At 37.0% G+C, this 25,088-nt stretch overlaps 2 protein-coding genes across 2 annotated transcripts; one reads left to right on the top strand and one right to left on the bottom strand.

The window, feature by feature from the left end:
- Positions 1-10,521: 10,521 nt before the first annotated feature.
- LOC147854794 (protein LIKE COV 1-like) lies at positions 10,522-14,605 on the top strand. Its single transcript, XM_087331482.1, has 7 exons — positions 10,522-10,683; positions 12,763-12,815; positions 12,902-13,011; positions 13,110-13,277; positions 13,449-13,546; positions 13,949-14,075; positions 14,205-14,605. The coding sequence occupies exons 1-7, from the start codon at positions 10,540-10,542 to the stop codon at positions 14,264-14,266; spliced, it is 762 nt and encodes a 253-aa protein (XP_087187608.1). The 5' UTR covers positions 10,522-10,539; the 3' UTR covers positions 14,267-14,605.
- A 5,362-nt stretch (positions 14,606-19,967) lies between these two features.
- On the bottom strand, positions 19,968-24,451 carry LOC147854793 (ACT domain-containing protein ACR4-like). Its single transcript, XM_087331419.1, has 7 exons — positions 24,356-24,451; positions 23,633-23,681; positions 23,072-23,186; positions 22,339-22,406; positions 21,199-21,795; positions 20,824-20,928; positions 19,968-20,348 (listed from the first exon to the last, which is right to left on the bottom strand). Exons 1-7 carry the CDS (start codon positions 24,418-24,420, stop codon positions 19,971-19,973), a joined length of 1,377 nt encoding a protein of 458 aa, XP_087187545.1. The 5' UTR covers positions 24,421-24,451; the 3' UTR covers positions 19,968-19,970.
- Positions 24,452-25,088: the final 637 nt, after the last annotated feature.

The raw sequence follows: 25,088 nt of genomic DNA, 5'->3' as shown, positions 1-25,088 counted from the left end.
CAAAAAATAAAACTGAGCTAGACGCATGTCTATATAATGCAGACACCCCTTTTATCCATGCATATCTGATTTCGGGATCATGTATATGATTCCTTCCGTCCATTCTTCGGGCATATTCCCTGTTGAGAAAATTAAATTAACTGCTCTAGTAAGAGTAGGCCCCAACAAGTTCCAATAGTGCAAATAGAATACCACTCTTATGGCATCCTTTCCAAGGCACACATTTTTTCCCAGGGACTTAGCCGTTGTCCAAACTTCAGTATCTGTAAATGGTTGAAGCAACTGGGAAGCCATTACATGAGTGACCTTTTGCTATATTGTTTCTAGTACAAGTTGTCTCTTATAAAGGTCCTCCTCTGAGAAGGATTTAGCAGATAACAACTGATGGTAATATGTCATAGCTATGTCTCGCATCTCCGAATCATCCGTTGTGTAAGAACCATCAAGTCGTTTTAGGGTTTTGATAGATAGTGTTTTATACTTTTGTTTAAATTGACTGAAGAATTCTTTGTTAACCCTATCCTGCTTCTGTGACCAAGAAGTTGTATTACGTTGATAGAAATACAATCCTCTCGCATGTTGCTTTTCTTTTAAATTGCTTTTTACTTGTTGTAAATCCGATAGTAACATTGGTGAGGTTGGGTATCTTTCCAATAACTTTTGTGTTGCAGCCAATGCTCGATGCAAATTAGCAATCTGAGCACTGCATCAATCAACCGAAGAGGCAACTATGTTTATGAAGAAACTCTTGACATCAAGAATGGCATAAGTGATATCTCTTAGTAGAAAGGCATCAGAGAAGCTATACTTAGACCAGATTTGAGCTACAGAAACTCTATGAGTTTCATCAGCAAGCAATGAGTTTGGGATACGGAATTGCTTAAGATAGGACCTTTTGGTGAATACAATGTTTAACTTCAATGGATAATGATCAGAAGTTACCATCCCAAGAATAATCCCCATAGATCCAGAAGCTTCCCAAAAAAAGCTACTAGCATAGAACCTGTCCAATCGTGCCAAATTAGCTGCAACCATACTACCATTTGACCGTCTTGATTATTTTTCTCCTTGGTTGGTGAAGGGAAAAGTATGAACTTTCAATTTGAAAATTTAAGTATATATTTAAATCTAAAACTTAATAAAAACTTAAAATTAAAGGTAACATTAAGAAAGAAAAATACAAAATAAAATTGAATGATTAGGAAGTTACTCCTAGATTTGTTTGTAATGAGGAAAACACCAATCAAAAACAAACTAACTAAACACTAAAATTTAAGTTTAAGAGGCCTAAACCCCTCTCTTTGGTCTCTCTCTAAGCTCATTATGACACCTACAAAATCCTTCTTAACTCTTTGCTCCTCCCCAAGATATGCAAAGTTTGCCTCATGAAATTATAAAAAGCTTGCCAATGACTTTAAGCATTGGCATTGAACTCCAAGCCAATGATGCTAAAATAAGAGATGTGTCATCTCGAGGTGTGTCACGTGGAATGCATGTCTTCATTCCATTTGAAGTTATCTCTTCTTGCCAAATTTGTATGTTAGGGGTGAATCATTGTATACCCTTTCGTTGACGAAAGGGGCATAAGTGGTTGTTGCACTCTCATGAACTATGAATACTCATATACCATGATTTGTTTGAATTGTTCCGCTCGTCACTTGCTTGGGTCTCTTAACCAAGAGTTAATTAATGCCTCAAGTAGGGCTTAAGTATTAACATAAAATTAATAGCGTGTAAAATTGCACATAAACAAGTTAACCACACTTCCGTTAATTAAGAATCAACACACACAAACTAGAATATTAGTAATTGGCTTCAAGTGAGCAATTAGCGTTAATCTCATGTGACCTTCGAGAGGGAGAGATAGAGAGAGAAAATCTTTAGGATAACTCCTAAGGTTGTCCTCTTTCACATTACATCGACCATTAGGCATAAGGCTCTAGAACTACTTTGTTGTGTTCTCCTTTCTCTTGGTCTTTAGTATTGTGGATGCCTAAAAGATGTGTTGGCTCAAGGTGTACTCACTTAGCCCACTTCTTTGTATTGTCAGAGTTGTTCTAATATCATCTGTTGAGGGGTTTGGGTCTTTAGTATTGTGGGTGCCTAAAATACATTGATGGCATGTCTAGAGAGAGTAGTTATCAAGCATCCCGAAGTCGTTAAACGTGCTTGCCCTAATCTTGTGAAGTCTCACTCACCTCTTTCGAAGGTATTAACCTCAGTAAGAACCTCAATAATGTCATATTTGGCTTAAGTGCTAGTTACATGCACAAGTAAGAAGATTACACATAATAAGACTAACCATGCTTCAATTAGATGGGTCAAACACAACATATACAAAGTGAAGATTGATTAGTGTTTGGTTTAATAGCACTTAACACTAATCACTCTTGAGTCACAAGTATGAGAGAGAGAGAGAGAGAGATAAATAGATAGATTATATTATCGTCTTCGGAGGTCAAATATGACCTATGAGACCAAAAATATTACATTTCACGTGATACGTGTGAAAGTGAGTAGTGACTCTCGATGTTCAAGAACTTTACCAATGAATGTTGCAATCGAGAGTGCACATTGTGGTTGTGAGAGGAATTCATGCAAGGATTGGGCTCAGTCGAAGAGATGTGGAAAGCATGGTCGAAGAGAGAGAGAGAGAGAGAGAGAGAGAGAGAGAGAAAGGATCTTTGCCATTGAAAACCAATTTTGCACCTTGGGTAGATTGGTGGTTACAAGATGGTACACGCTTGTTACAGGTCACTACAAATATATTGTATCATCATGCAATGGCATCATTATCTTGGCTATCTCCTAAAGCAACGAAGTTGTGGAATGTATATAAGTCAGATGCAAGGTGGTGGAAAATATTACAATGTGGTTGGCATTCCCATCTACCATTTCGTGCAAAGGTATTCATATGGAGAGTCATGATTGGCGGGCTCCCATTAGGTTCGGCCTTAAAGAGACGAGGACTAGGGTCTGGCACTTTTTTCTTTTGCAACGTTCCATTGGAGGATAGTACACATAGGTTCATTAAATGTCCTATAGCATGTACCATTTGGAAGTACTTATCGGACATTTGGCAAGTTTTAACCCGTTGTTGTTTGAGACCTCAACAATGGGTTTTTTCTCAATATGTTCAAAATGGATCAAATGATGAGATGGAGATATTGTTCCAATTTTTACGTTATTGGGGTCTACAACACAATTGGAATATGTGTAATGCTTTCATGTTTGATAATAGACATGGGGTGAAAACCTATATAAAGAAGCTTAAAGGTATTCTCATGTGGAATTTTTTGATGTTAAAGCATGTGGGGATCATTTCCTCAAATGCATATTCAGGTTTTTTAGTAGCATTACAGAACGTCCCTCTCCCTACATGGGCATATGATAGGTAGAGGAGACTAAGAAGTGTTGTAACTAAGTGGATTTTACATACAATTAATATAATTGTGTGCTTTTACCGAGAGAGAGAGAGAGAGAGAGAGAGAGAGAGAGCTTAGATTACAAGGAGACAATAAAACTAAATATTCAAGAGTAAGTGAAAAAATGCACAAAAATTACTTTTATAGCTCGCTTACATCATGGTTATCCTCCTTCACATTGTGGTGATCATTAGACTTAAAGTTCTAGAATCACTTTGTGGCATTCCCCTTTCTCTTGGCCTCACACTAGGTCTTTAATAACAATGCCCATGCCCATGCCTTCGGAGCGTGTGGTACTGTGGGAGGTACCTAACATGGAGTGATATGTGAGGTCTTTAAACTATGTATGGCTATGTGGAAAAAATTATCTATCTAGGAGTGTAAACATTATATGATATTTCATTAAACAAACCATTGCTTTCTATTTACAATGCATATATTTTGATAAATGCATATATATGGAAGTGGTCACTTGAGTGCGTAAGTGAATCTATTTAAAGTTTGGACTAGAATGAAGGACTAGACAAACACTAGCATAGGTTAGATTCTAATGTAGGTCTAGACTCAATTGAGTGACAAGTTTAAAGGGGACTTTAAGGATAATTAACTTTCTTAAAGTGAGTTGACATGGGAAACTTTTAAGGAATAAAATTATTCCTTAAAGTTGTTGTCAATACTTAAATTTGTGTCGTCTAAGTACTAACTACTCACTCAAATTGGATATCTAATAAGTACAAAGAACTAACAAACAAAAAACAAAATTATGGATAAACTATCAAAATAAAAATAAAGAATACTACAAAGATTATGAAATTTTAATTGAATTAATATGTGATTATGAAACTAAGTTAATCAGAGAGATAAGCCTAAGTCGATTAGGGAGCTAAACTTAATGTGAAAACCATGTAAGATAGCTTAGATAGGTCTTTGAGTCCTCATTCTACCTCATGCTTTTACACACTTAGGGTTCCCTTGATATGGGAGCTTACCACAAATTGTATCACAGACTTCACGAATTGTCTTTTGTTGTGAATGCCTTGAGCGTTCTTGGATCAATATAATGTGTTTTTAATCCTCCTTTACCTTGCTCTTTCGTAAGAAATTATTTGTCCATTCATTCGATTTCCACAATTGTCACATATATATGCCTTAATCAAACACACATTGGAAGTGGTCATGGGACTATGGTGTTGAAATATATGTTGAGATTAAGGGGGGAAAGTTAATGGTTTAATCAAGTGAATACACTTCGGCATAATGTGGCATACAAAGACCAATATGATGCAAATATGATTGTGCCATGGAAGATTCTAAATCTTTGTTTACATTTTTAAGAGAGCTAAATTATTTGCACGTAATTCTCGATTATGAAGTTTATAAAGCCAAGCTTAACTAATGAAATTGAGCCCATACAAGACTCTTTAAGCTTTCATCATAAGACCTCCCCTTCTTGCTCTTCTCATTCTTCATCATCTTTGTCATTCTTACTTGGAGCAGGACATAGTTTGTTTAAGTGCCAAAGTCTCCATTTCTGGTGATATTTGTTGATGTGTGTGCACTATTTGCCATTATAATGCTTCTTTTGCGTTTGGATTTTACAGTGAATGTTTAATGACAATGGGGGGGTATAATATAAGGCTCTTTTAGTACTCCATAAGACTTATGTACAATCCACAAACCAAAAGCTTCAAAACTGTAAGGAAATCAACGCTTCGATTTACCTTCTTCACCCGGCCACAACCGAGTAATCGCGGATCAATGGAGCAGAAAATAGGAACCAAAGAGAGAAATACACGAGTACACAGTGATTAACGTGGAAAACCCTAGATGGGAAAAACCACGGGAGTACAAGACTCCAAACAACACTATACAAAGAGAAGTATACAATGACGAGCTCCAAGGCGACGACCTTGAGCTCGCTGTCCTCGCCACAGGCGGCGGAAATACACAGAGGCGTCGTCCTCTTCCTCTCTCGCGCTCTATCTCTCTCTCTCTCTCTCTCACGGCTGCTTACACTTCACTCCTCTTGAGTGGAAAAACAGAAAAATGAGAAGCAACAACAAAACTATTTGCCCTAAGTCATATTTATACTTATATGACTTTGGGCTATTTACAACTGTAGCCTCAGGGGCCCATAGCGAACATATTCACGGATATGTCCCTGCATCCGGATCGCTCTCCGGGTACATTCGTCATCCGGTACCGAAACCGGGGTCTTCGTCATCCGGATCCGAAACCGAAACCGGGCTTGTCGGCATTCATCTCCGACATCCGACCATCCCATCCGAAGGGACCGTAATCCCAACAAAAACTAGTGATGCAATGGTTACTCATGAACCTTTGAATTCAAAACAGAACCGAAAAAGTTTGACCATTAGTAATCACTATAATGAATCATTCTAAATCTTCATTAAAAACTTCATGATGGAAGTCAAAGAGATGAGATAATGGAAGGATATACATATTTCCATAACACGAAAACCAACTTCATAAATAACTTCTAAATGTCAACATATTCATCCGCATCATCATTCATGTTTGTATCATTAGCACTTGCAAGTGATTGTTCCTCAAATGAGCTACAATACAAGAATGTGTAACGCATAAATCATCAAACTTTATATTTGTAGTTGTTGACTGCATACCTAGTACCTACATGTTGTTATAACTTATAACTTATAAGTATGCACATATATGTAATAATGACAAATACATGTGTAAATTAGTGCACATGGTCAAAGAAGACTTTCATATGACATACATACTATATATATCATGATCTCAAATCCAATTATAAGCTCAATATTTTCTATAGTAACTTCCTCATTTTTCATGCTTGCTTGCTCAAATATTCTCTTATCCATTCTAGAAATGGCGAACTTTTCTATGCCTTACCACCTCTTTATTATCCTCAATAAAAGATGTTGTACATTTGTGGTTGTGTTAGTATAAATGTGGTCATCTTTTTTTCCAAAAAAAGAACTACTTTCCCATTAGTTAGGAGAGATTTTTATAGAAAGGCTATACAAGAAAACGGGAAATCACCCCCGACCAAGTCCAAGAATATGAGATTGTGTAGATATCCTCTCTTACTTTCTACTTAATGTAAGTAGGTATCGAGAACTATAAACTAGTGGTAATCATCATCATCTAGCGCAAGCCCGATCCTCTGGTCTGCAACGGAGGGAGGGAGGGAGGTGAGTAGGAAACAACCAGTGTGGGGGCTGGTAGTTCCACCTCGAGCCGTTTCCTCCTTGCTTCACCATCGATCAACATCCAAATGTTCCGAAAACGAGGGGATGTGGTCTTGAAGTCTCTCTCAAAAGAGGTCTTGACGAGTTTACCTCTTGTGCATTCATAGCACCAATTGCCTGCATTGAAGGCGTCCATCCAGCTATCAACCAAGGGATTGATCTAGGTCGTTGCGCTCCACGATGTTGTCCCATCCACTTTGTGGGCAACTAGGAGGCGAGACGTGAACCTCTTGCTCTTTAGGTCAATTATGGAACATAATATGTTTACTAGAAAGCAATTCCTCTAACTTGATGCTTGCCTTTTCATATGATTAAGTGGTGCACCTTCAAGGACATCGGCCAAATACTCAAATAAATGTCTTTCCATTGACCACACCATCCTTGCTCTTTAACATTCAAATACTTTGAGCACACATGTAAATCTTTCTACCCAAAGTGTCCATCAAGTGTTGCCTACACTTGCAAGGTCAATCTCATCAATGAGGTGAATCAAAACATGCATTTGAACATCAAAGAAATATCCATGCATTTCCTTTTCTATTAAGCATAAAATTTCACTAAGCTCCCCTTTTCAATGGTAATTCACTAAAAGATTTCTTGCTTATGGAATTATACCTTAAAGAGCATGACAAAATAAAAGACTATTTATCTTAATATTATTGCAAGTCATTTGTCTCCCATCTAGATCATTTTTATAATCTTAATTAATGTTAAACAAAATTAAGAAGGAAAATGCGTAAGAAAGGGTGTCGGTTGTAGCGAAGTTTAACCTACAAATTTTAGCTAAAGGATACATCTATTAGAATGGGAGGCTAGAGGTCTTGTTTTAAACAAAGTTCCTCTAAGATTGCTCATATTGGACAAGTGTCTTTTAGAACAACAAGATGCTCGAAATTGACCAACATTTTTACATGTAGGCATAGGATTTAACAAATCCCTTGTATTTGTATCTTTCCAATGCTCTAAAATAAATTATATATTCATATTTGGTTCCGACTTTCACTTGTTTTATGTACGTTTCGGTCGTCATCATTTCTAAGAATATTTACATCATGAAACTAAAGCACAACCATGTGTGGACTAGACTTTGAAGCCACTCCAAAGAAGTGTACTATTCCTCGTTACCATGAAATTGTTTTGGCCAAAACAACAAATGTTTACAAAAGACATTGTTGCAATGTGAGCCATAGTGATAAAACTCAAGTAAAAGGAGTTTGTAGAAAACACCAAGGAGGCAGAAAGGAGGAAAGCACTTGAAGACTAAGTTCCATGGTCAAATGATGTATGGTTATATATTATAAAGGATTGAATCACGATTCAATGGTAGTATTTTGTATAGATTTCCCTATCTCAACTCAAGGTTGGAGACGTAGTATGGAGGGCCAAACATTTGATAAGGTAAGTGGATCACCAAAATAATTTGAGCAATAATGATGTAACCAATAATTTGTTGGCCGGAAATCAATTATGGTTTGAAGACCTTTCAACCTTGACCCCAAATTGGGCAATTCTCACAATGGTTCAACTTAGGGATTGAAGGAAAATTTGTGCACTTCATTTTTAGGGTTCCTCCAATCCAAAAAGAGTTGTGCCATGAGTGTACCAATATAGTAGCCTTAGAGATTAGAAGGCGTAGAGTACTATTTATGTTAATACCTTAGTTGATATATATGTTTGATGTAAACATCCATTATATTTAAATCCAAATTTGTATGTATCTAAAGGGTCACATTGAAGGAAACTTGAAAGCAAGAGATTTGAACATTGTGACATCCTAGTGGCACCCAATGTAATCTTCCTTTTTAAAAGTAAAAAAAAAATGTACAAGGCATTCTAGATGTAATCATATTTGAATGTTGAATATATAGATGCAACATATTAGTGGTGTTTAATGGTGTGCCTTGTGTGTATTCATGGTTTGGGTTAATGTAAGTCTCTTATCAAGTTTCTAACTACGATTTTTATATATTTAGATTTACAATCCCCAATATGGTACCTTGATGGATCTATCAATAAAGTGTTTGTACAACTGCAATGTCTTCACATTGTGCTTTAAGCATGTACTCTCTTGTTATGGTTGTCGTTCTGTACAAAGCTTTGCAAGTATTATATATGAATCTTAAACATGTCGAATTAGAAGTGTTTGAAAATTAAAATGTTATGACAACTTGATGATTATAAAATACAGTAATATTTCCTATAGTGATAAAATTGTGTCATTCGATTATCAAAGCTTCATTAGATTGTCATTTTAGGAATTATGTTAGAACCACCACCACTAGTGCTAAGTTTAAGTTTCATTGGAAGGGCATGTTACTACTAAGTCTCACCATGATGGGGCATTTTAGGAATTATGGTTCATGACAACATTGTTCAAATCCAAAACATCGGAAGGATTGCATGGATCAAGGACAATTGGTTTGAGCAATTAAGACGACTAGGCTAAGATCCACCCTTGAAATGGACTATTGCTATTATTTCACTATGGATGAGCATTCTTGGAGTCGTGTATGGTGAACAAATAACTTATTACCTAGTTTCAAGAACTCTTCCTTTTCTTTTAGGAATTGTGAATGATAGTCTACACTCATTATCTCTCTTTTATTGCAATTACTTTATCATATCTGATGATAAGTTGTTAGACTACCAACTCTAGGTCTTGTATTTGAAACCCAATTTTCTCATCTCTCTATAACTCCATACATATCCTCTTAATTTACTAGAATCATGCCACTATACAATGAAGGAGTTCAACCCATGACCTTCTGCTCTCCATTAGGCAACCTGACCAACAGAGTTGCCAATCCATTTGAGCAATCTCAATCTTTTTTCTCTCCCTCCCTCCCTCTCCTAACCCATCTCTATCTTTTGGTAAAAGCACACAATTATATTAATTGTATGCAAAATCCACTTGTTACAACACTTATTAGTCTCGTTTACCCACTTATCCTATGTAGGGAGAGGAACATCCTGTAAAGTCATTAGAGAACCTGAATATGCACTTGAGGAAATTATCACCGCATCCAGAAATCTCACATAAGAATTCTCTCACTCTCTTATCGTAATTACCTTACCCTAGTGGCTCAAAACCCAAATTTCTTAATTCCACATGTATTCTCTTAATGTATTAGATGCCACTGTGGAATGTAGGGTTGAACCCATGACCTCCTTGTCTCCATTGGGCAACTTGTCCATGTGAGCGCTCTCTCTCTCTCTGCCCTAAACAAGTTCACGAGTCTGAGTATCACACTTTGATGCAATGCTCTGCCTTTTGATCATATTCGACCATGCTTTCCACATCTCTTCCACCGAGGCCAATCCTCGCATGAATTCCTCTCACAACCACAATGTGCACTACTCTCGATTGCAACATTCATTGGTAAAGTTCTTGAACATCGAGAGTCACTACTCACTTTCACACGTATCACGTGAAATGTAATATTTTTGGTCTCATAGGTCATATTTGACCTCCGAAGGCGATAATATAATCTCTCTCTCTCTCTCTCTCTCTCTCTCTCTCTCTCTATCACAATCATAATTAGCTTACCCTAGTCTAGTGGTAAGTTGTTACACTATGGAATGTAGGGGTTGAACCCATGACCTATTAGTCTTCATTGGGCAACCTTATCCAAGTGATCATTCTCTCTCACCTCTCTATTCATTGATTGATTGAGGGGCATTTTTTGGAATTATGGTAAATTGCTCCTCTTCTTCTTCCTTCTTCTTCTTTCTTCCTTCTTCCTTCTTCCTTCTGAAGCCTCTCTACCCTCTTCTTCTTCTTCTTCTTCTTCCTCCTCCTCCTCCTCCTCCTTTTTCTGAAGTCAAAAAAACAAAGAAAACCAAATAACAAAATCTAAGCAATGGGCGATGAAGGAAAACCGAACCACCCTGTCTCCTCCTCCTCTCCTTCTTCGTCTTCATCAGATCTACACCTCTTCATGGCTGACGAAGATGCAGAAGACCCCCTCAAACCTTCCCCATCTCTCAATGGATCAGGCCCTCAGGTACTACTTCTACTACTACTACTACTACTATCACCCCCTACTCTTTCTTTCTCTTCTCTCTTTATCTTTTCCTCCTCTGGTTTCTCTGTATAATTTAACGCCAGTTGTAGCTGAAAGTGGAGGGATACTTATGCACATATATGATTGATTGAACCACACACTCATCAAGCCACCTTAGATGTAGAGATTTCACACGTGTGTACCACTCTCTACATATGGGTGCTTTCTTCTATCTGTATAGCCATGTAGTAAACCCTAGATTATGGGTGTTTTGTTTTGTTTAACCATATTGGAAAACCTTAGATATGGTCGTTTTTTTTAGTGTGTCTTAAGCATATAGTAAAACCTAAGTTATGAGTGTTTAATGCGTTCTCAAACATGCAGTAAACCCTAGATTATGGGTGTTTTGTTTTGTTTAACCATATTGGAAAACCTTAGATATGGTCGTTTTTTTTAGTGTGTCTTAAGCATATAGTAAAACCTAAGTTATGAGTGTTTAATGTGTTCTCAAACATGCAGTAAACCCTAGATATGGGTCTTTTGATGTGTCTAACCATAAATTAAATCCCGAAATATGAGTCCCGTCACGTGTCTAACCCCACTATAAAACACTAGATATTAGTTATTCCCTGTGGTTAATCATATACCTTAGGTCATTGTGCTTGGCAGTGCTTTCCAATCCGTAAACCCTAGTTATTGGGCTGCCAATTTGTATTTGTGTGTGTGTGTGTCTGACTATACATTAAAACCCTTACTTTTATCGGGCGTGACCATTGTTTTTCAAATCTGTAAACCCCCTAGCTATGGGGATTTCAATCAATGTACTTAACCACACAGTAACACTAGATGTTTGAATATCAGTAAAAACCTAGCGATGGGGCTTAACCATTGTACCATAGTTTTGAGACTGTGAAACTCGAGCTATTTTAGACAAGTTTAGACACAATGACCTAACCAATAGATGAACTGAACCTGTTTGGTGTTTATTCATGAGATAAAGCTCAAAGATCGTGGAAGCCAAAATATACAAATACTTATTAAAAGGTTCTAATCACAATTTGATGATATCCATCCATATCCATAATCACCCAAATTTGACTGTTGAGGAAGAGGAAAGGAGGAATTGCTCATTTATCTGTACAAGTCACTTGCTGAAGCCTGACATATAGTAGGAAACTCTCATTCACTATGTTATTAGGAAACTGACTACATATGTATGGATCACTGACGTAGGAGCAGGAGTGGTTTATACAGCTTTCTCTTTTCTTCATAATAACAAAAGGAGTAGTTCTTAAAATTGAGAAGCTTAAGAAATAATAGCATATTACTCTCAGCTATATTTTGCATTCCGTGTGTGCCCTTTTTTATACTGGCAATTGACGACTTCCCCTGCAATCTTACAAGTGGAGCTGGATATATAGTATTTATTTTTTATGTAAGAGAGCCTGTAGCTCTCATTTGAGTAAAAAGATAGATCATCTAGTTGTTGGTAGTCCTCTTCTGCATCCTATTTTAACTTGGATAGTCTCATGTCATGATGATGATGAGGAGGAGGAGAATATAACATGTCTGCTGTGATGAGATGGCTGATCAAATTCAGAATGCCATCATTTATCTGTTTAGATCTCTTGGCATGTGCTAAACTTCACATGGATGTTATAATATTGGTTGTATTTGACATTTCTGTGTTTTAGACTTTAAATGATCCTGATTGACATTTTTATTGCTTCAACTTAACTTGATTTAAAAGGAATGTAAACTCAATACATAAACACAATACTTATATTTTTAGTTCAACATAGATAATGATAATTATGAATTATTTCTTGAGTTTTTTTATTTCCCAAGAGGCATGGAGATTCCACTAAAAAGACCATTCCTTAGATCCACCCATCACCGTACTGGCCGATATTGGCTTATAGTAAACTACAAATTTTCTTTCAATTTGTTTCTTCTCTCTTTCATTTTTTTCTTTGTCTCCCTGTTGTTCTGTTTTCTAGTTACCAGTAACTCTTTCGATAAAGTAACTTAGGGTCCCAGATCCCAGTACATAATAAATTGGAATGTTACCTTTTACAGGCATTCCATTCTATGTTGCGAAGCTGGATCTCAAAGAAGTTCATGAGTGGATGGTATAAAATTATCATTCTCTGTAATATGTACAGCGATATTTTTGGGTATTATGTATGGGTAAGTGAAAAGTAGATCTTCCTTTCAGTGTTATTTTGCTGCCCCTTGCGATCACTTTCTATGTTACATGGTGGTTCATTCAATTTGTCGATGGCTTCTTCTCACCTATCTATGCTCATTTGGGTATCAACATTTTTGGTAAGATGATTGTAAATTTTTTGGATGAGATTCTCATTATCAAGTATAACGATGTCTCATCTTTAAAAGGTGCCACATTCTTCTGCGAGAATATGTAGGTCTGGGCTTTGTGACATCCATTCTCTTCATATTTTCTGTCGGTGTCTTCTTTTCTTCATGGGTTGGATCAAATATACTTTTCGTCGGGGAATGGTTCATTAAGAGGATGCCATTAGTGAGGCATATTTACTCTGCATCAAAACAGATTAGTGCAGCAATCTCACCAGGTAAGAGGGATTCTCTCATTCTATCTATTGTGCTCCTCATTGGGCTTGTTTAGTTACAATTAGCTATTTGTGGCTCCTTAACAAAGATAAAACGGTTACTGCCATCATGAACTTCATTTTTTTACTATCAAAATTGATATTGATAAGCTGTCCATGGATCACATTCTTCAGATCAAAACACCCAGGCTTTCAAAGAGGTTGCTATAATTAGGCATCCGCGTGTTGGGGAGTATGCCTTTGGGTTTATTACTTCATCTTTAACTCTTCAGGTATGCTTCATAGAGAAAACCAGTGTGAAACACATGTTCATGCTGTATATGAATGAAATACGCGTCCATTTTGGCTATGTATCCCCTCCATCATAATCTTACTCTTTTGTTGCTTTGTTAGATGTTTTGTTTCCCTTCAGAAGTAGTAACTAGTAACCAGGATCTTGTCTATCTAGTATATTGTGAATTGCATGTGTATTTGGTGTAGCTGGAAGTTGCTAGTATGAATGCCATTGGTATACATGAATATGCATGAATTTAATATCCTTTTATCATGTTCTTTTGTAGCTTGTGTTACAGGTTTTGTAATGCCTAACCAGACTTAAATAGTAGCACCGAACCTGTCTTTGATGAGATCAAAATAAAATCATCTATCGATGTATTTTACTTCTATATGTGCAGCATGACACAGGGGAAGAGGAACTCTGCAGTGTGTATGTTCCGACGAATCATTTATACATCGGCGATATTGTTCTATTGAACACCAAGGACATCATCCGGCCGAATCTCTCTGTCCGCGAGGGGATAGGTTGGTTGCTTCTCATCTTTTTGATATTGATAAAAATGTGGTGGTTAAAAATAAAAATAAAAATATAACAATAACATAGTAAGAGGGGAAAAAATGATCTTCGATTCCTTCACGTTTTTTTATATGCAGAAATAGTTCTGTCAGGTGGGATGACGATGCCACAGCACATATATCCATTACAGCAACCCTAGCTAGTAATGTAGGACGAAAAAAGAAATGTTTAAGGAATGTATTGTGGTTCCCAAAGCTTAAAAAGAAGTCATTTAACTTGAAGTAGTCATAGAAGGGGATAGATTATATGTTAATCTCGGAAGATGGAAAAACCGATCATGAATCACAAATCAAGGATCAAACGATCAACTAGAGACAGATGGATTGGATTCAGAGCTCAGAAGACCAGATTTTGATCAGTTATACTTAAGGTGTGATGTTTTTTTTCTCTGGTAGCAACATGGCAAGGCCCATAATAACCAAAATGATCACTTACGATACATACTGTTATGTAATCTATAGCATGAATTTTATTTTTACTTTTTGAGTTAATGCCTTTCCTAACACTGTTATTTTATTTTTTATGAGTATAGCTTTAATCTGTTTCCTTTTGCACATTTTGTCGTGAGAACTGGGAATTTGTTACTAGGTATATCATACCGAGTTAATTGAACCATCATGTTGTCTGGGTTGTCCACTTATACTTATTAATTAAAGAACATACGTAACTAGACACTAGTATGAAGATCTCTCCCATGGCATGATCTATCGAGTGTTTTTTGTGGAAGTGGGTATTAAGAACCTCTACTATGAACAAATCGCTTTTGATTAATTTACACACTTTTTTATTGAAGTGTTGTTATTTCATTAACTAGATAAAAATGTTCCATTGAATTGCATTTGTTACATTCTACTTCTGTTCTTCATATTCTTGATGGATTGTATCAATGCACTGACTAGCTTCACATCCTCGATCAATAAATTATTGAAGCTATGGTTCTTGCATGTATATATGCTTGCAAATTCATCGTCTTGAAAACTACATACATAACACCGATTTTATGTTTTTAAAGTTCTTGTATCGTAAATTCCTCAGATTTGATTTTGATTGGAGCCCGAGAAAATCATCTATGTAGTGAATTGTGATACCAAGATGCAGTTTAACTTTGACAACATGATCAAGTTCCTAGTAACTTTGGTCTTTCCTGATTTTAATGTTTCACATTAATTGTAGTGCTCCTGCTGCAATAAAAAATATTTTAAGACATTTAAAGCATTCACATTAGTTGTCATCAAAAGCATGATGAGTGGGATAGAACTTAAAATAAGACAAAGCAAGTCCTTATTACTTAACCAATTGTGGAAGCAAAAGAAACCAAATTTGGTTCAATAGACTCGCCAGTAGTTTGGAAGTGCAAGGTTGTGCTTAGTAAGCCTCATGTTCCCCTTGAAGGAAAGGTTTGAACCATTTTGAAAGTTAACTACTTGCAATTACCAAACCTGATTGGACTCTTAACAAAAAATTAAATGGGCTCACCACCGAGGTCCGATAGGGTAATAATATTGATGCTTGTGCAAACGGTAATTATTGATGCTTGTGCAAACTCATCAAAGCTAGAGTTGAGCATCATTCCATATTGACAAACTATAAGCCAATCAATCATAATTACATTGATCTAGCTGAACAAATTTCTCCTAGAGAGTTCAACATGAAGGGCCATCCTAAGTTATGTTGAGCAACCAAAATGCTTAACATGATCATCATTTATGCCTCCTTTGTAATGGGGTGGCTCCTTATAATGTTACAATACATACAAAAAAAGAAGCCATGCATGCAAAAGGTCATTGGATTCACAGAATAAGAAAAAGTACTTGAAGATGTAGTGTTTTGGGGACGTGTTCAATAACGTAGGATACATAAGGACATGATGCTTCTAATTATGCTTTCACATTGCTTCATATGAGGGGAAAATCTGATACGGGATACTTTGAAGTCTATTTCAAAGGACACCGTTTTCCTTTATTGGCCAACTACAAACTATTGGCCAACATACTATGATGCAACAAAATGTTACCATTTATTCTTCACATGTTTTACTTGCTTTCGAAATTATGTTGCCTGCATATTAAAATTTCAAAAGAACACTTGCCCATTATGTTCGATGGTATGTGTAGATAAAACATGTGGTACTATTTGAATGAAATATTTGCTACCTTTAGTTTTGAATCTCTCATATGAGTAAATTTTGTGGAAGTTGGAGAATGTCATCTATGGTGAGTAGAGTGCACACTCAATAGCCTACAAAAATATAAGATGGATTTCAATACATATGCAACAAATCTAGCATCATATTAATGCTGCAAAATTGTAGAGTTGTGCAAAAGTTTGGTCTAAATGATATTTCCCATTAGCATAAAAGGAAATATGTCAAAACCTCAAATATACGCTTCTATTCTCAAATGTTCGCTTGCTCTTGTTGAGTACTTGAATGTGCAACAAATGATATCAATGCATCTATATTGTCACCCAATTGAGGGTAGTTTCAATCATTTTTCGCCTTTCCTCATGTTTCACTACCCAAGTACAATTAGTATCCTCGAGAAACAAGACTTATCCATAGGTTTCTAGGCAAGTTTGTATCTCCCGATCTCCCAAATACAAAACTACTTGTTACCCTTGTGTGATGTATGTGCATTAATTTGTGTGATGTAGAGATCATTCATGTCTCTTTCTCTTAGAGCCAAAAATAATGAAGATTGATCCAAAAAACTTCCACAAAATGCTATTCAAATCATCAAGCAACTGCTTAAGATGATCTTACTCACAACATATATATTAACAATTCTGTACATAGCTTTTCATGAAATTAACGTGCGGATGAGCAGAAAAACTGAGGAAGATGGTGTTTTTGTTGTAGACTAGTTGCTAGGATGATATCCCACTTGAATTGTGTGAGAGCACTTGAAGTTTCCCCTTTTTGAGAATGTAAGAGGCACATGACAACCCTTTGAGGATATTGGTTTGAATGTGCACTAACCTTTTGTACTTTTCATGTATGTATGTATGTCTATAAGTAGAGTGATTATAGGCAAATCTGTGCATTCCATTGTCAAAGTGCAAATTAGTGTTCATGTAATATGATGCATGTGTGAGTGTCGATATTTATTATCTTCTTGTAGGTTTGTTTATGTGGATAAGTGTAAATACATGTGCGTGTGTGTGTGTGTGTGTGTGTGTGTGTGTGTGTGTAAGCGTAAGAATGTGTGAATACGTGATCAATTTTTATGTGCAAAGGTTTGTGAGTGTCGATATGAGTTTGTTCGGATGTGTGTATCCGTTTGTATATTGGAATGGCTACATTTTCCTATAATGTTATGTGTGTGGATATATAATTTATGAGAGGGGAAATGGGAACTTTCGGAAATTTGAGTGTACAATTTGTTGGTGAGTGGGGCTATTTGGGGGAATCTCCACATGACCTTTTACCATAATGGTAAACAAATACCCGAATGAGTAAAGACCTTAGACGCGAAGACCAATACCCCAAGGCTTTTATTCTTAGGGTAAAAGGCAAGAATGAAAGCTTATGGCGTTGAAGTAATTGTCTTACCCGAAGATCTCTTTGATCCTCGTAGTCACGGATGTTGCTCATTTGGTTGGGCACTGAATTACACGGAATCCAACTTTGCTACTTCAAATTTTGTCATTCGTTAAATTCTTTTCTTCATAAGTTTCCCAAGGACTTGGATTTTTTATCCGAATATTTTTGTCCCATTCCTTGCGGAAATAACTAGAAAACAATGTACAAATCATCTGGATGTACATATCTTAATTGTGTCTCCCGCAAAAATAAGACGAATGTTTTGTGTAGATTTTCGCCCAATGCTCGGATTTTCGAGCCAAAACTTCCCCTAACAATCCTTGTTTGGTCTTGAATCATGAGGATGCAATTACAATTCTTTATTCGAATGTGTAAATCTTAATAAATAAAAGAAAAAATACTTCCAACAATATACAATACGTTCTAATAGACAAGATTTTACCATGATCAACCCCACTACATGGGGTGGGGCGAGAGAGATAAAGGTCAAGGAAATAAAAATATGGAAGGATATTCATAAAGGTTTAATGAGTCTTTGTATAATTGCATGTGGCATTGGTCATCTTAGACCTCTAACACACCTTTGTGATTCGAATATCCATTCACCGATAGACCTTGGCATTTGAACCCAAAAATAGCCATCCCTCGCAATAAAATCCATCCTTTAATAGCTTCCAAATAGAAACGTCCTACTCAGTCATGCATCATTACTTCACATCGTTTGTATTAACCGTGTGTGCAAGTTTTGAAGCTTGTGCATAGTAAATTGACATCTTTCCCCCTTTTAGAATGTTCGAAACCTTCAGCCCATTGCTCAAGTGTTTTAACTCTTACCATTCAACTTATCACTTCTTGTTATCTTGATCTTCATCTCTCTCTTTTTCTTGTAATGTCCTCTTCATCCAAAACCTTGGCTGATTCTAAAACTTGGCTTTTTCTTGTTCTCTTCCCCTCACACATACCACATCATAATGCCGCATTCGTTGAGGACATACAATATACAAAACTTCCTAAAGAGCTAATAACTCAATATACATTAGGGGGAGCAAAAAGTTTTGATCAATTTCTTTGAGGAGACAATACACCCACACGGAGCAAGTCAAGTGGTGAAAAAATGCTTATTATTAATAAGAGATGGGATAGTTGGTAACTAACACAACCAAAAGCAAACATGAGTCAAGCAACAAGACCACCAAACTCTTCTCTTTTAGATATGTGGACAATTTAAAACTCACACCCCTATCTAAGAATGCCTTCCACACTTAGGAACTTGTGCCTCTTTATTCTCCGCTGTTTAATGTGATTGATCCTCCACTCTTTCTTTGCAATTTGGACCCTTCCTATACATAGAAGAGAAGGCCAAGAAGAAACAAGGAGAGAGAGAGAGATTTCATATAAGAAAAAGGACAAAAAACGCATTGATCAACATGTCCCCATGAGAATAAATGATTAGTACTTTTTAGTTCTAGAAGCTAACTAACTTCTTACCATGGTTGGACCAAATTCCATGCCCATTTATGGGTTCTACTCAGATTTTAGTTTCCACATATAGAGGTTTCTTGTTAACTCACATGGGCTTAAAAGAAGAGCACCATTCTTTAATAATTCATGGATTCTGACAATGCGAAAGTGTATAAGCATGTGTGAGTAGACGATATAACAACACTCTTCTTCGTAATCCCCATCCCATTCAAAAGATCCTACTAAAGAATGTGGGCAAATGTAACAATGATTAAACAAAGACCCACACCACTTCATAATCCCCATCCCATTCAAAAGATCCTACACTAAAGAATGTGGCCAAATAGAATCAATGGTTAAACAAAGACCCAAAAACAAAGGCAAGAAAATCTTTTCTTCATATTTGTATACATCCCATCTCATTCATTTCCCTTCATTAAGAAGGAGAAAAGGCGCGGTTAGTATCAGTAATTCATTCCCCATCATATTTTTGGCATGAATTGAGGAGTTGAGAATAAATAGAGGTGGTTTAGGTAGTAGTTATTTACACACATCATGGTATCTTGCATTCGTTTTGCTAAAAGGTTAGATTGAAGTAAAAAGGGAGGAATAAGAAGATGAAGAAACCAAAGAGGAGGGAATTAGCCAAAAATCCTATGACAACTCACCAAAACCTAAGAGACATCTATTTATATATATATATACACACACACACACACACACACATATAGATCCTATGGATAGACGTAGTAAAAGGCAGGTATATATATATATACTAGTAATGTGAGCAAATGCATATATATGCTGTAAGCTACTATGAGAAGGATCTATTGAGAAGTTACTATGAGAAGGATCTATTGAGCCCTAGACTGTAGAGAACTTGGGAGGGCCTTCCAAAGAAGTTGCCAATGGAGAACCTCGACCGAATGCCTTGGATTGGGGATGACGAAGAAGAAGAAGAAGAAGACTTGCGGCCAGAATATGTAGACGATTCCTTCACGAACAAGACGGCCTGCCCAATCTCTCTCCTAACCGCATCGATAACTTTGAGATCGGCATCATTCCCCGCGGCATCAGTCACGTAGAACACGTTCATCGCTTTGCTTCCCCTCGTGTTCACATCCGCCCGCGACACCGACAGACCATGCTCCCGGAAGATCCTCGTCACATCCGATAGAAGCCCCACCCTGTCGTTAGTGCACAACTCAAGTCTCAAGCCCTGACAAGCAAAAAAATAAGCTCAAGATTTAGTAACACAAGAGGGAAAAAGAATAGCTCAACAAAACAGATATCTCAGTTTCTCAAAGTTGGTTGGTACATTTATTAAACAGCCAACAATCGATTTACATATTATTCTGGATGAAGACCATTTATTAGATCGATAGTGTTTAGGCATGAAACTCTTGTCACCAATGGACTTTAGTAAGGCTAATGCCATAACAACATAGAAGAAACTATACAGTTGGAACCAAGCTTATTCATGATGAAGGAAATCTACAGCCTTTAACCTCTTTCACTCCCATAAGCCCAAATCAAAAATAGGCTTAAACTTCACATAGAAATCTATGTCCCTTCTGATATGAACTTCATTCCAGCTGAACATCACACTTACAGCAATGAAAATCATACAGTTGCATTATAGATAAGAACTATTCAATTAGCAAAATCAGTTCTGTGACGGGAGAAAGTATTACTTCAGTCACTCGCCGCTTGATTGCAGCTCTGAGGCATTGGATAACCCTCTGCCGCTCTGCTTCCGACTCGAGCGTTCGTCCGTCAAGATGCCGGATATAATACTCCTGCAAGATTTTAGTCCAGTTACAAAGAAACACATCAACAATCTAGCCCTTATTCAGGAATAAAAACATTACAGATGTGTATACACATGTACAAAGAAGAAAATTTACATCAAATGTGAACCCAAATCAAAGAAACTCCTCATATGTTTCCCTCCTTAGATTAAGTATGAGACAGATGAAAAAAGGTAACGCTCTTGCATAATTTTCCTATATACCAGGATGATGATGATAATGATGAAAAAATGGCATTCATGGACATAAATAACATACTTGGAAAGCTCTTTGCCCATCGGTATCAATAGTTGCATGGAATATGACATACTCCATATCAGTGAGCGTACACAGAGTATCAAATAGCAACTTGGGTCGATTCCTACATTCCACATTTACGACTGAATATCCCTTCTCATTACAATCCTCCACAGTGATCTTGCCATCAATATCCCACATAAGGTCATCTACCTCAACACCTTCATAGTCTCTATCTGCAAACATCATCTGGTGCAGCCGCCTCTGCATATGGGTAACACTAGTGGCAAAATCTGTTTTCGCACCTTTACCCGAGTTAATTTGGTTGTAGCCTTTCAAAACGTTGCAAAGGGATTCTTTGATTCGTGAGAGGCGCTCGATCTCTTCAATAGGGCCATTGCTGAGCATATCGGTAATGTAGAGAAGGCAAGCCACCCTTTGATTGTGAGTCCATAGCTCGGCGGCTACAATGTTGCATCTCATCTCAGCTAGAAGAGCAGAAATCTCCGACATAAGCCCAGGTCGGTCAGTTCCGGTTAGCTCAATTACAGTATATTGTTCTGCTGTGGATTGAAGTACCCCTACCCTCCCGGGATACTGATGACTTATGCTAATGCTCTGCAACCACAACACAGGTTTCCAACTGGAGCATAAGAAATTTATCATGAATGTCCAACATTATGTACATTGATACTTCATAAATAATTGAAACCAACAGAAAAGATGCCACATTACATAGCAATTATGAATACGTGAAGATTACTTAATCAAATGAGAACAGAGTAACAGAACATATTGGCAATAAATTATAAGCCCAAGAACATTACAATGATGGAAGTGGGCAAAAGCCAAAGTTTCAAAACTCCGGCAAGAATATCACAAGGGTGCTACAATTACAAGGAAAAATAAAAAAACAGCGCCATTGCAGTAACGGCAACTATCAAAAATATTCATTTTAGACGCCCCAATTCAACAGTTATGACATTCAGCAAATACAGTGTCAGAAGCTCAAATGATTCTGATCCCAATAACGGAAAAAACAAGTATAATGCCCCAGTGTTAAATATCTACAGAATAGTTTCGAATGACGCATAAGGCAAACAAATGCATACAGAGAGATCTGCAAGTAAAGTTAACAAGACAGGGATTAAGTAATGGAACCTTCTCTACAAAGTCGAGAGTTTCTTGCGTTGTTACTTTATTTCCAGACGCATCTGTCACATGGAAAACTGCAAAGAAACAAAAAACCATAGAGAGAAATACAACAGATGCTTCAGCTTCTCAACAGCAAAACTCAGAACATAAGAGAAGGAAGATAGAAGGAGAAGATAGCCGAGGAAGTATACAGATTATGTGGAAAACTGAAACAATTTCATGAACTACTCTTTCTCCAGTATGGCTATCCAATCGACAAATGTGAGAGGATGAAGTGCGAAAGCAAACAAAAAAGCTTAGGAGCCATCGCTATATTCTGCAGAGGGCATAGAGTGAAGTGGAACACGCGCATAGCAAAGTTACATGTTGATAGATAAGTACGTGCGAGGGGGAAGAAAGAAGAGAGAAATCTGAGCTAATGGAGCTACCGGTCATCTGCAGAACTAATAATAAGTTCGAAAAGGAGAAGACAGGGAACATTGGATAGACATAGCGTCAGAGAGATGTGATGATCTCTGTAAATCAGGTCATGATTTATATGCAAGTAGAGGTAGATTTACATTTAATAGTTTTTCATTAGAATGCACATGGCTGAGTAGAGAAGGAAGGAAGAAGGGAGCAGATTTTGTGCAGAGAACGAGCATAATATAATTTATCGACTGTGATGGATGGTATTGAAAAACAGAAAATATAATGGAAAGGCAGAGAAATGTTCGTGTTTTTTATGGTAGGGTGTTACCATCCATGAACCATCCTCCATCAGAAGAAATGTAAGCCTTGTGGATATGGAGGTCGAGGTCAGTGAGGAGCTGCACGACTTCAAGAAGTATGCCATGCCTGTTAGAGCTGTCCACCTGTCAGGAAGAGAGCAGACGAATGATGGCGATGAAGATCAAGATGATTATGAAGCGTAATGATATAGCTATGATAACAATGACGGCAATGAATGATGGCGAATAATGAAGGCGAGGACGAGGATGATCACAATGGTGAAGATGAAGCTTTTGCTGATTGCCATGGCGATAATTAGAGGATTAAGGCATATGATAATGGTGAAGATGAAGGCTTTTAAGGGAGTGGTGATTGCCATGGCCATAATTAGAGGATTAAGGCATATGATAATGGTGAAGATGAAGGCTTTAAAGAGAGTGGTGATTTCCATGGCGATAATTAGACGATTAAGGCATATGATAATGGTGAAGATGAAGGCTTTTAAGAGAGTGGTGATTGCCATGGCGATGAATCAACGAAATGCAGAGAATTTGGTGAGAATATAATGAGATGGATATGAATTACATACCTTGAAGAGTGTTGCGTTATCGCAGGAGCTATTGTCCACGACGACTCTGAACAGAAAGGAGACACGCAGAGCGTGAGAAGCAAGAAGGCATATTTTTTCTCAATCTCATGTATAGCGTTTTGTTCAGGAATCAAAGGAACAAAGCTATGGCGCGCGACAGAGAAGAGACAAGCTTCCAAAAGGAAGAAATTAAAAGCCCGGGAGATGGTAGCCACATTGAGACAGACAGAAGAAGCAAGACCAAATGGCGATTGGCAGGCCGTCATCGCCAAATCACAGAATGTGCAGAAATCAAGCAAAAACATGGAATAGCGAATCAAAATACAGAAGTGGTAAGGCAAAAGAGAACAGATAATGCAGTTATTTGCAATACAGAAGAGATAGAATCAGTATATATAATACAGAGAAAACATGAAATGCAGAAGGATCGAAGAGCACAGGAGAGTAGCGACGGAACCTGCAGGCAATGTAGGCATTGAGGAATGCAGAGAAAATATGAAATGCAGAAGGATCGAAGAGCACAGGAGGAGAGTAGCGAGGAAACCTGCAGGCAATGCAGGCATTGAGGAGAGCAAAGTCCAAAGCAGAATCAAGGGGGTGGGGGGGGTGGGGGGGGGGGGGGGGGGGGGGGGGGAGGGTAAATAAACACAGAGAAAAAGAAAGAGAAAGAGAGAAAGAGCAGAAGAAGATGTGGCATGGTGATGGATTGAGATTTTTGTACCTGGGGGATTCATTCTCCAGACAAGCTTCTGGTACTCGTCGAACTCGGCGGGAGGCGAAGCTTCCATGGCTAAGTTAAGTAAGTAAGTGATTTTGTAAGTGATTTAGTAAGTGATTTAGTAAGTGATTTAGTAAGTAAGTAAGTAAAAGGTGAGGAAGAAGCAGCTCTCAGCTATGGCGGAACAGCAGAAATCAGAGAAAGCAGAAATCAGAAGAAGACGAAGACGAAGACGAAGAAGAAGAAGAAGAAGAAGGTGAAGAAGAAGCCGAAGGCGTTTTTAATACCATTTTTTTTTCTTTCTTTTCTTTTCTTTATTTATTTCGCTGTTTGCTGGTTTTTTTTTCTTCTTCTTCTTCATTCCACTGAATTAAATAAATTACTTTTGATTTATTTTTTTCCATTTTCTTTTTAAGTCTACATATTTTTTTCCTTTCTTTCTTTATATTCCCTCTGTTTTTGTTTGCTTTTTCTTTCTTTCTTTCACTCGCTCAAAAACATAAATTACTTTTGATTTATTTTTTTTAGGCTTTTTTCATTTTATTTTTTAAGTCTACATATTTTATTTTCTTTATTTATTTCGCTCTGTTTTTTTACGGCTGTTTTTCTTCCCTCGCTCAAATTTCCACTGAATTAAATAAATTACTTTTGATATTTTTTTTAGGTTTTTTTTTTCATTTTGTTTTTTAAGTCTACAGATGTTTTTCTTTTTCTTTTTCTTTTTCTATTTTTTGATTT

This window comes from Azolla caroliniana, unplaced genomic scaffold (assembly GCF_043228905.1).
Source record: "Azolla caroliniana isolate FFs.n. ecotype wild unplaced genomic scaffold, voAzoCaro1.0.p SCAF_15, whole genome shotgun sequence".
Classification (NCBI taxonomy): Eukaryota; Viridiplantae; Streptophyta; class Polypodiopsida; order Salviniales; family Salviniaceae; genus Azolla; species Azolla caroliniana.
The sequence above is the reverse complement of the archived record's forward strand: the minus strand, read 5'-3'. Positions and strand labels throughout refer to the sequence as shown.